Source organism: Mandrillus leucophaeus, unplaced genomic scaffold, assembly GCF_000951045.1.
Source record: "Mandrillus leucophaeus isolate KB7577 unplaced genomic scaffold, Mleu.le_1.0 Scaffold14, whole genome shotgun sequence".
NCBI lineage: Eukaryota > Metazoa > Chordata > Mammalia > Primates > Cercopithecidae > Mandrillus > Mandrillus leucophaeus.
In genome coordinates this window covers 1,960,273-1,972,952 of record NW_012101365.1, presented here as the reverse complement: position 1 = coordinate 1,972,952, position 12,680 = coordinate 1,960,273, and the positions used below count along the sequence as shown (strand labels likewise).

The window sequence follows — 12,680 nt, the reverse complement described above, 5'->3', positions numbered from 1 at the left end:
AAAAAAAAAAAAAAAAAAAAGGTCATTTAGTTAAGGGTCTTGTTATTTGAATTAGTGAAAAACCTGATTTAAAGATTATTATTTATTTTTTGAGACAGAGTTTCACTCTGTTGTCCAGGCTAGAGTGCAGTGGTGTGATCTCGGCTCCCTGCAACCTCTGCCTCCCAGTTCAAGCGATTCTCCTACCTCAGCCTCCCAAGTAGCTGGGACTGCAGGTGCAGGCGCCTGCCACCACACCCAGCTAATTTTTGTATTTTTAGTAAAGATGGGGTTTCACTATGTTAGCCATACTGGTCTCGAACTCCTGACCTCAAGCCATCTGCCTGCCTCGGCCTCCCAAAGTGCTGGGATGATAGGCGTGAGCTACCATACATGGCTAGATCATTATCTATTTGGACTTGATAGGTTATATGGAAATTTGGTTGATCTCAGTCTTCTCCGTTAGGCCTAACTTTAGCTCCCACCTAGCAGTTACATCATTTTTCTTTTTGTCATTTATTCATTTATTCAATAAAATTTTGTTTTTTGGTGTCCACTACATGCCAGGAACTGAACTAGTGATTAGGAATATAGAAGTGATGGAACCAATAATTCCACCCTTACGGAGTTAATATTCTAGTGGGATGAAGCAGATAACAAACAAAATAAGTAAGAAAAATATGTAGTAAGTTGGCCAGGCACGGTAGCTCACGCCTGTAATCCCAGCACTTTGGGAGGCCGAGGCAGATGGATCACCTGAGGTCAGGAGTTCAAGACCAGCCTGGCTAACATGGTGAAACCCTGTTTCTACTAAAAATACAAAAACTTAGCCAGGCATGGTGGCGCATGCCTGTAATGCCAGCTACTCAGGAGGGTGAGGCAGGAGAATCGCTTGAACCTGGGAGGCGGAGGTTGCGGTGAGCCGAGATCGCGCCGTTGCACCCCAGCTTGGGCAACAAGAGCAAAACTCCATCTCAAAAAAAAAAGAAAAAAATATATAGAGAGAGTAAGTTAAGTAAGGTGGTTTTAAATCCTTTGAAAAAAATAAAATAGGAACGATATAGGGAACGATGCTACTATTGGTAGTGGTGGAGTTAAAGTGTCAATGAGAAAGTCATATTAGAGCAAGTACTTGAAGGAAAGAGGTGAATGAGCCAGGTGAATATTTGACGAGAGAGTATTCCTGATCTGGGTTTCTCAAACTTTAATATGTATATAAATTGTTTGGGATTCATATTGAAATGCAGAGTCTTGGGCCTCATTTCCAGAGTGTTAGGATGCAGAAAGCCTAGGGTAAGGCCTGATAAATTGGGTTTCTAATAAGCTCCCAAGTGATGCTGATGCTGCTGGTCAAGATTATGCTTTTGAGCAGCATGCACCAACTCATCTTACTTTCACTTATATCACCCTTCATTGTGTTTTCAGTATAGCAAGCAGGGTGATCCTGTTAAAATGAGTCAGATCACATTACTAGTATTTAGAATGTTTCAGTGGCTGCCCGTCCATCAGAGTAAAAGCTGGTGTTCTCAAAGTGGCTAGTAGAGCCTTACACGATCTGTGACACTCCCCTATTTCTCTGCCTTGCCCTCATTTGTTTACTTCTCACCCTTTCTCTCTGCTCCATTCGCATGGTTTTCTTGAATTTCCTCAATTGAGAAGGTAGATATCCATCTGAGGAACTTTGCATTTGCTTTTTCCTCTCCATTAAACACTCATTTCCCAAATGTCCATATGGCTAACTCTCTTAAACGTCTTTTGCCGCTTTTTTTTTTTTTTTTTTGAGATAGGGTCTCATTCTCATGCCCAGGCTGGAGAGCAGTGGCGCGATCTCAACTTACTTCAACCTCCGCCTTCCGGGTTCAAGCAATTCTCCTGCCTCAGCCTCCCAAGTAGCTGGGATTTGTATGTCATAAAATTCATCCTTTTAAAGTATATAATTCTGTCTTGCTGTTGGGTCAATTTTTTTTTATTTAAAAAATCTAAGTATTCAGTAATTTTTATATTCACAAAGTTGCGCTGCTATCAGTATCTAATTCTGAACATTTTCATCACTCCACAAAGAAACTCTGTACCCATTACCAGTCACTATTCATTACCCCCTCCTCCTCACCACTGACAACCATGAATCTACTTTCTTTCTCTTTAGATGTGCCTATTTTATGTAAATGAAATAATATAATATGTGGCCTGTTGTGCCTTCCTTATTTGGCTTAGCATATTTTTTTCAAAGTTATTTCATGTTATGGCATGTATTAGTATGTCATTCCCTTTTATTGCCAAATATTATTCCATTATATGGATATATTACATTTTGTTCATTCATCAGTTGATAGATATTTGGATTGTTTCCCTCTTTTGATTATTCTGAATAATGCTGTTCTGAACATTTGTGTAAAAGTTTTTGTGTGGATATACGTTTTCATTTTTTCTGTATGTATATTTAGAAGTGGAATTGCTAGTTGTATGCTAACTCTATATTTAAATTTTTTGGTGATAAATACATATAAGATTTACCATCTTAACCATTTTAAAGTATACAGTTCAGTGGCACTGAGTACATTCACAGTGTTGCACAATCATTACTACTGTCTAATTTCATCATCCCAGAAGGAAACCCTATGCCGATTAAGAGTTACTCCCCATTCCCCCCTTTCCCTAGCCTCTGGCAACTATTAATACACTTTCTATTTCTATGTATTTGCCTATTCTAAATATTTCATAGAAATGAAGTCATACATTATGTGGTCTTCTGTGTCTGGCTTTCATTTAGTGTCATGTTTTTAAGGTTTATCCATGTTGTACCATGTATCAGTACCTCATTCCTTTTTAAGACTGTTACTATGAACTGGATTATATCCCCTCCCAAATTCCTATGTTGAGGCCCTAACCTCCAACATAATTGTATTTGGAAACAGGGCTTTTAGGTGGTAATTAAGGTTAAATGAGGTCATAAGGGTGAGGTCCTAATCTGGCCTTATAAAAAAGAAGAGAGAACCTCTCTCTTACAAGGAAAGGCCATGTGAACACACAGCAAGAAGGTGGCTGTTTGCAGTCCAAGAAGAGAGCCCTCACCAGACAGTGACCCTGTCGGCACCTTAATCTTTGACTTTCCAGTCTCCAGAATTGTGAGAAAATAAATTTCTGTTGTTTAAGCCACCCAGACTGTAGTATTTTGTTGTGGCAGCCTGAGCTGACTACAACCCCTGAATAATATTCCATTGTATACATATTCCACGTTTTGTTTATCCATTCATCAGAAATGGGTTTTTATATTGTTTCCACCTTTGGTTATTGTGAATATTCTATGAACACTCATGTACAAGTTTTTGTGTGGATACAGGTTTTCAATTCTTGTTTTGTGAGAGGATTAACATGTAATGAACTAGTGTTTTTGGAACACAATTTAGGACATTCTGCCTGATATTATTTTGTTTTATATGTTGATTCCAGAAAATTAAATAATTTCATATATTTCTGACTTTTAAAGAAAGCTAGGCAGCTTTCTTTAGTTCTTTATATTAGCAGAAACGATAGTTTTACAAGATTTGCTGCTGATGGTTACCTTGTCACACAAGGCCTGTTATACACATAGAAAAGAGAAAAGGGTTACATTATTATATTGTCTTCTTACTATCCTTTTTCATGAAAAGTAGAAATAATACTAGGATTTCATCTTTTCTTTTACATTTCCATAATAAAATGGTTGCTAAAAAACTAAATCTTTTTTCCAAATATTAGGACGTAATTGCAAATTGCTTGTTCCTCCGACTGTAATTTAAGAAACACTTATGTAACCTAGCCATACTTCTTGTGTTTGAATCCTTTTTATAACATCCTTATCTGAGTTTGCCTTCCTAGTCTAGAATCCTGTGTTCTTGTGGTAGGAAATGCACCATCTCCAGAGGCATACCATTTCTTTCTTCAGAAAATTAGTGCTATCAAAAGGTAGGCTTGACTGTCAGGGTTCCTCTAAATGCCATGCAATTGGCTTTTGAGGACAGAATGGAGAGATTTATTGATGATCTGTGAGCATTTCTTTTTCGAAATGCTTGTAGATACATCCAGATTCTTTTATTTATTCAACATGACACAGAGCATTAGCTCGGATCTAGGCATTGTATTAAAATCTGAAGGTAAGAGTAAGACCCGGTCATTAGCATCAAGAAATCCATCATCTAATGTAGGAGATAGATAAATGAATACAAATTCGATTACTCTGTAAATGTGAGATAATAGAGGGTAATAGAATAAGATAATATCACACCGGCTTATGGAAACAAGTGGTGCTTAAGCTGAATTTTGAAGGACAGGTAAATATTAATTTAATTGGGTAGCGTCAATGGAGAAGGGAGTGGCATACATAAAGACATTGAGACTTGAAACAGCTTTGGTGATTAATTCTAGCACACTTAATATGAGGTGAAAAGTGTTATGGCAAGATCTGAGGTTAGAGTTACAGGCAAGTTAGCTAGATTTTTTTCTTTAGATTTTGGCTTAAATGGTATCTGCTCAGAGAAACCTTCTCTGGCTCCCATATTTAAAGTTGGTCTCCCTCTGAGTTCCTTGCTTTTTTTCTTTGTAACATTTATTACAACTTGGAATTGTTCTGTTTACTGCCTTCATGAGGGCAAGAGACTGTGTAATATCCTAGGGAGTTAAAACTTTGTTCTGAACTCTGCAGAAGCCATTTATGTGTTTTAAGCAAGAGAATAAGGTGATTTGGTTTATATTTTAAAAATCGCACTGGTGGAGGAACCTACTGTAGAATAGATACATACTGCTAGATGCTGCAGATGCCAAAGGTGAAAACATAGTCTGTGCCTCAAAGAGATTACAATCTAGTTAGGAGGCAGAGAAGCAAAGGAAAACCATTAACGTAGTGGAGATATCCAGGAGTTCTGTGGAAGGAAAGAAGGAGGAGCCTTGTGTGGGTTTGTGGTCTGGAGTATACATATGTTGTTTTAATTGCTAGTGAATTTAGTTCAGTGACTAATCTTTTTGAGTGGTACTCCAAACAGTTTTTTATCAGATTGACTTCAGAGATTCTACAAGATGATTATGTTATATTAGCTTTGTGTAATGTAGTCTCAGTTATGTATCTCTTGATGGGTAGGTTGGAAGAACAGGCTAGTCATTTGACCCTTAAAGGTTTTTCTTTGTGACTTTTGATACGATGTATATCTCTTACCTATATTTTATATATGCATACCAACTTGTATACTTTCCTAAGGAAAATGGAAGGAAATAATATTTTTCTGTGTATAAATTTAATGTCTGTTTTCCATTAAAAATTTTAAAATTTACTAGTTCTAATGATAACTGAGTGATTGGTTTCTTTTCTAGGTAAAATGAAGAATGATGAATCTAATAAAGAAAATTCTTCAGAGATGGACTATTTAGAAAATGCCACTGTGATAGATGAATCTACATTGACACCTGAGCAGAGGCTAGGGTTGAAACAAGCAGAAGAACGCTTAGAAAGAGATCACATCTTTCGACTTGAAAAAGTATACTATGTTGTTTTAGTTATTTGGGGGGAAATGTGTGTTTCATAACTGTTTTCCCCAAGTATAGCTCTTTTTATTTTTCTTTATTCATAAGACAGAGGTAGCATTCATCTTTCCTTACTTCCCTCTTCTCTACCTTTCTTCTTCTTTGCCTCTTTTCTTCCTTACCTCTCTTTTTCAGCAGTTACTTATTATCTGTGAGTCTGACTTCATTCATCCCAAGGGTTAGCACACTATGGTCTATCCCTTGTTTTTGTTTTTGAATGTGTTATAATACACCTAGCCTCCCCACCGTTTTTGGTAAACATTTTATTGGAATATAGCCATGCCTATTTGTTTACATATTGTCTATGGCTGCTTTCATGCTACAATGGGAAATTTGAGTTGAGTAGTTGTCACAGAGCTTATCTGGCTTGAAAAGCGTAAAATATTTAGTCTTTGCCAAAGCATAAAATGTCTACCAAAATATTTATTCGCCCCTTTACAGAAGAAACTTGCTGACCTCTGATTTAATCACTCATCAAACAGATACTGAGCATTTGTTTTGTGCCAGGTATTATAATAGGCACTGGGGATGTATTGGTGAAAATGGCAGTTTCTTCCCATTAGAAGTTAAAAGTCCATTCAGATTGATGGAAATAGCAAACACCATACAACTCACTAGATTTCTTCCTTTTTCTCTTTTCCTATATTCATTGAATATTTACTATGTATTAGGAACTATCCTAGCCATTGGTATCTTACGCCTGTGTATTAATTTCTTAACCTAGAAATACACATTCCTGGCCTCAGTAAAAACACTGCTAGGTTTTGAAGGAAAGAATCACATATCACGGCCAGGCCCAGTAGCTCACGCCTGTAATCCCAGCATTTTGGGAAGCTGAGGCAGGCTGATTGCTTGAGGTCAGGAATTCAAGACTAGCGTTACCAACATGGTGAAACCCTGTCTCTACTAAAAATACAAAAATCAGCGAGGTGTGGTAGTCAGTACCTGTCGTCCCAGCTGCTACTTGGGAGGCTGAGGCGGGAGAATTGCTTGAACCTAGGAGGCAGAGGTTGCAGTGAGCCAAGATTGTGCCGCTGCACTCCAGCCTGGGCAACAGAGCAAGACTCTGTCTCCAAAAAAAAAAAAAAAAAAAAAAAAATCACAAAACTGTTGACAAATAGATACTTGGGTTATTTGTAAATATGCTTACAAGGAAATAGGTCATCATTCTTGATAAATAAGGAAAGAAATGGTATGATTTTGTATAGTTTAGAAAAATGAAATTGTATCTAGATTGAAAAAGACAATCATGGATTATTAATAGAATTTACAGCAGAGTAGTCGCCACATGAAAAGAGAAAGGAATATCAAGGAGTAGAGGATCATAATACAGGAGAGAGTTTGGGTTGTGTAGTTAATCTTACAAGATCCTAGTTAAAAGGAAGTCTTTTTTGCAATTTGCTCTTTTGCTTTTTTTGTGTTTTTGTGTGTGTGTGTGTTTTTGTTTTTGAGATGGAGTCTCACTCTGTCGCCCAGGTTGAAGTACATTGGCATGATCTCAGCTCACCGCAACCTCCACCTCCTGGGTTCAAACAATTCTCCTGCCTCAGCCTCCTGAGTAACTGGGATTACAATTGTGCGCCACCATGCCCAGCTCATTTTTGTATTTTTAGTAGAGACAGGGTTTCACCATATTGGCCAGGCTGGTCTTGAACTCCTGACCTCAAATGATCCACCCACCCTGACCTCCCAAAGTGCTGGGATTACAGGCGGGAGCCACCATGTCCGGCCTTTTACTTAGTTCTGTCTTTACTTAGTTCTCTCACTTTTCCTCTGGGATTAGTAAATTTCTGGATGACATCTCAACTGACCTTGGATAAATCTCTATCACTGGAATCTGATTCTGTCTCCTTATTTATAATATAATAAAGATTGACCTACCTGGTAAAATAATTCAATTCTGTTCATCTTTATTTAGTACTTAATACATAGCAGATTTTGTGCCAAAAGCTTTACTTGTGTTATCTTATTTAATCCTCATAACAGCCCTATGCGCTAGGTGTTATAGTTTCGTCCATTGGCAGAATAAATATTGAATCCCTTTTATGTGCCATGATCTAGTACCTGACATTTTGAAAAACATGATTGCTTTTCTAGGAGTTCACTAGAGAAAGACACATAAGCAAATACTAGTGATAATAACAGTATTTTTTGAAAATGGTATCATAGACAAAAGAGTGACCAATTTAAGTCGTGAGTATAGAGGCATTAATTTGGAGAATGCTTTATAAGGTGACATTGGAGCTGTCTCTCAAGAAATGGCTAGGAATTGACCAGGTAGGTAGGAGAAGGGTGGTGTAGGTAAATTGCATGTATAAAGGAAATACGAAAAAATATATTTTCAAGAAAAATAAGCAGAGAACTGGTTGGGAAGTTACATAGGAATGAAGCGGGAAAGGTCAGTTGTTACTGAAAGAAGGAAGAAGTTGGGATGGAATAGGTATTTGATGGTAGTAGGAAAAATGGCCTGGGGTGAAAATAAAGCTTGGAAGCATTGGAAAACATTTTATTTGTTGTTGAATTTATATAGTAATGATGTAAAGTTACTGTGCCAGAACCAGTGTAAATATTTGTAATCCCTTTTCTTTCTGACACCTCTTTATTTCTCATGCCCTCCAAACTTACTTTCAATTCATTGTACTCTTTTTTTTTAATTATTTGGCCTCTTGAACTCTTTTTTTCTTTTTCTTCTTTTTTTTGAGACAGGGTCTCATTCTTGTTGCCCAGGATGAATTGCAGTGGTGCAATAATGGCTCATTGCAGCCTCGACCTCCCAGGCTCAGGTACCTCAGCCTCCCAAGTAACTTGGGACTACAGGCATGTGCCACCAACCCTACTAGTTTTTTATATTTTTTGTAGAGATGGTGTTTTGCCAGGTTGCCCAGACTGGTCTCGGCCTCCCAACGTGCTGAGTTTACAGGTGTGAACCACAGTGCTCAGGCAAATTCATTGTACTCTTTTTTTTTTGAGACAGGGTCTCATTCTGTCTCCCAGGCTGGAGTGCAGTGGCACAATCTTGGCTCACTGCAACCTCTGCCTCCTGGGTTCAAGTGATTCTTATGCCTCAGCCTCCTGAGTAGCTGGGACTACAGGCATGCGCTGCCACAACCGGCTTGTCCTCTTAATTAACATTTTTCTTTATCAAATTTAGACACTCATTAAGAATATTCCCAGGTATTTAAAAATTTTTTTTTTTATTTTTTATTTATTCAGGTCCTTTGGTTCACAGTGTTTCCATGGATTACCTAATTGAAGAATAAAGATGTAGACTGCAGATTTTTGCTCTGTACCAAAGAGGAAATAAGTCTAAACCATTAGATCAGAAGGGCAAATTTTCCTATGATTGAATGTTAAATATTGAGTTGGAAACACCCAGAAATCTTTGTTCTAGCTTGTTTGCAGAAAGTTAGAGATTTACTAGTGGGTTTATTTAATGTTAAAATAAAACTATAATAAAAAATGTTTAACTTTTTTATGTATTTTTTTTCTGTGAAACTAGAGAGTTTATGATGAAAAGAGCAGTTTTGTCTGATTTGATATTGTGCCCAGTACATGTCTGGCACGAAGTGATTGGTTGATAATTACAGTGTGCACAGTGGTCAAGTGTATGGATTTTGGAGTCATTGGGTCTAGCTCTGCCACTTATTGGTTGGATAACCTTGGATACATTATTTAAATTCTTTAAACATCAGTTTACTCATCAGTAAAATGGGATTGATAACAATTATAACACCTAGCTCACAGGACTATTATGAGGATTAAATAAAATAATACAAGTAAAGTTTTTAGCACAAGACCTGGTATGTAGTAAGAAATAAAGATGAGCTACTTGTAGAACTGAATTATTTTACCAGGTAGGGCAGTTTTTATTGTAAATAAGGAGATAGAATCAGGCTGCAGTGATACAGCTTTATCCAAGGTCAGTTGAGACGTCATCCGAGGCCTTCTGACTCCCCATTCAGTGTAATACCAAAATTTTCTTGATAGACATGTCTTTGGTCTGCTAACATTTTACAATTGAAAAGTTCACATAATTGATTTCATGACTTCCTTAGTGACCTCATCAGTACACAGGGCTTTAGGTATTTTGTATATATGCTTTCAACTCCTGAAGGCAACCCTTTTTACCGCCTTCACCACTCTCACCTTGAACTAAGCCAACATAATCTCTTTTTTGGATTATTGAATTAATTCCATTAACTGCAGTAGCTTTTTCCTGCTTCTATTCTCAATATAGAAAGCAAATGATCCTTTTAAAATATAAATTAGATCTTGGAATTCTCTGCTCGTAAACCTTCAATGGCTTTCCCCAGTACTTAGAATGAAAGCCAGAGTCTTCACAAAGGATTTTGTGTTCTGTCCCCTATTAGCTCGTTCCAGTTATGCTAACTTTTTTGTAGTTTCTTAAATATTTTAGGTACCTTCCTGCCTCAGAGCCTTGGCATTCACCTTTCCCTCTGCTTGAAATGTGTCTTTTCAGATATCCACACAGCTTTATCCTTCACTTCCTTAAAGTTACTTTATCAGTAAGGTCTTAAGTGATGTCTTTACTTTTAAAAAGCAGTAACTCCCCCGACTCCATGCGTATTTGTGCATTTGTTTATTACCTGTCTCCTTACACTATAATGTCAATTCATACAGACAAGGATTTCTATTTTGTTTACTGTTCTTATCCCCAGCTCCTAGAAAAATGTTTGCTGTATAATATGAGCTCAGAATATATTTGGTGAGTAAAGAAGTAGTTGTTTTGAAACTAAGAGGTAGCATTTTCTTTGAGGACTTAATTCATTCTCCAGTAGGAACTGATTTGACAGAATTTTTATGCTAGAGAATTGAAATTGATTGAGCCAACTTTTCTTATTTACTTGTTGCCTTGGGCAAATTATTTAATCCCTGAGATTTAGTTTGCCAATAAAATGGGGAATTCTGATAGGGTTGTTGAAAGGTTAATACTATACTGCTGTGGCTATATTTATTTTTAGTCCGTAGCAGGATTGTTGCTAAATTTGGAGCAAGTTTCTCGTTTAAAAGAAATCATGTAATTTTCTGAGGTGAAAGAATCTTTTTGTCAGAAGCTGAAGCCTGTTGAATATCGTAAATCAATCTGAAATAAAAACTAAGCATTGCTAAAGTTTCAGTGTAAGGCATTAGAAACTTTAAAAATTCCACATGCATTTATAATGTGTGTGTAATTTTTTATTGTGTAATCTGTGTAGAATGTTGGCTTCAGATTCATATGTACAGGAATTTAAATTTGGTGTCTTCCACTTAATACTGCTATATCCTTGTAAAAGATGCAGGTTCTGTGGGCTTTTGTTTTCACAACTATAAGATGAAAATAGTGGCAATTTAATCGGATGATTAGGGGAATTAAAATGACAAATTGTATGTCAAACACCTAGCATGGTGCCTGGCACATAACAGGTACTCAGTAATTACTAAGCTTTATTAGTATTTAGAGAATACATATACGAAGTATGAGTGCGTTCTGTGACTGATAGTTTAGTGTGTTAGAATTGTTATTCCCTTCAGTAGTGACCTCAGGCGGTTATTCATTTATTCCCATGATATTGTGATTGGAGTGTTTTTCGAACTCAGCTTTTGAAATTTCTTCCATATTTGTGGCCCATTCTTTTGAAATCCCCAATTCGAGGGCAGATTTTTTTTTTTTTGTAGTAATCAAAATGGCTGCAAGTTAAGTTTGAAATCAGTTTTGGGGCCAACATTGGAATAAGACTAAATAGTAAGACTTCATTTCTTTCTTTCTTTCTTTTTTTTTTGGTTGAGACGAAGTCTTACTCTGTTGCCCAGGCTTGAGTGCAGTGATGCGATCTCGGCTTGTTGCTGCAACCTCTGCCTCCCAGGCTGAGATAATTCTTCCACCTCAGCCTCCAGAGTAGCTGGGATTACAAGCCTGTGCCACCATGCATGGCTACATTTTGTATTTTTAGTGGAGAATGGGTTTCTCCATGTTGTCCAGGCTGGTCTCCAACTCTTGAGCTCAAGTGATCCGCCAGCTTCGTCCTCCCAGAGTGCTGGGATTACAGGCATAGCCACCACACCCGGCTCGACTGCTTTTCTTACATTGGATTCTAAAGATTATATTAGATGAATATTAAACATAATTTAGCATTACCATGATATTGTTAGATATTGTATGTAATCTCCTATGATGTATGTAGTATGTAATCTCTTATGATGACTATTTTGAAAAAGGACTACTGTCTCTTTGGTATATAAGTTTATTAAAAACTATTACTTTAGAAGAAGGAAAGGATAAGGAGAAAACCTTCAGTGCTTATTTCTGTCTACTTACATAATTGTATTACTAACTTACATAGTCAATAGTTTACTCCTCTGTTTTCTGAATAAAATGCATTTTTTAAACTTGTCTCTTCAGCGATCACCAGAATATACCAATTGTCGGTATCTATGCAAGCTTTGCTTAATTCACATTGAAAATATCCAGGGAGCTCATAAACATATAAAGGAGAAACGACATAAGAAAAATATTTTGGTAAGTTCTTTTTAAAAAATACTTTTATTTATTTTTCAAGTTGTAAAACCATATCAAATATTTTTTATTTGTGAAACTAAAAATGAAATATTTGTCCAATCTTATATTAGTAACTGAAGTGATAGCTTTGGAAGCTATTATTGCCTTCCTTATCTGAGGTAATCAGGAAGGAAGGAACCTTGTTGAGACCAGTTTGCTCATCCTGTAGAATGTTGATTCCTAAGTTTAGAGCCGTTAGGTACAATCAGTCCGTCCAACTGATGTTTATTGAGTTCTTGTGTGCTAGTACTAGGCAGTGTTGAATAAGATAGTTGTGGTTCTTGCCCTCAGATTTTCTAAGAATTGATGAGGGTATGCGTTGAATAAAGATTTAAGTATAATGAGTTTTGTTAGTGGGAGAAGAGTGTGCTAAGGAGGTGTACGAGGATATTTTACTTCATCTAGAACAGGGGAGGCTTCTCTGAGAAAGTGATGTTTGAATTGAACTTTGAAGTAGTAGTTTAAATGGCAAAAAGGTGAGTGGCCTACAGGGGTAAGTGGGAGAGCACTTTACACAAAAAGCAGCATGAATTGAAAGCCTTTAGGCAGGAAAAGGCATGGCGTGTGAGTAACTGAAAGTCTACTATGATTA

General features: G+C 36.9%; 1 protein-coding gene across 3 annotated transcripts in view; it reads left to right on the top strand.

Annotated features, from left to right (window-relative positions):
* Nucleotides 1-12,680, top strand: part of ZCCHC11 (zinc finger, CCHC domain containing 11) — a 100,040-nt gene that overhangs the window by 3,719 nt on the left and 83,641 nt on the right. For all 3 annotated transcript variants that reach the window (XM_011973769.1, XM_011973770.1, XM_011973768.1), the window contains exons 2-3: nucleotides 5,323-5,486; nucleotides 11,933-12,049. In XM_011973769.1, coding sequence (XP_011829159.1) covers nucleotides 5,323-5,486; nucleotides 11,933-12,049 — 281 coding nt within the window. The remainder of the gene's footprint in view (nucleotides 1-5,322; nucleotides 5,487-11,932; nucleotides 12,050-12,680) is intronic.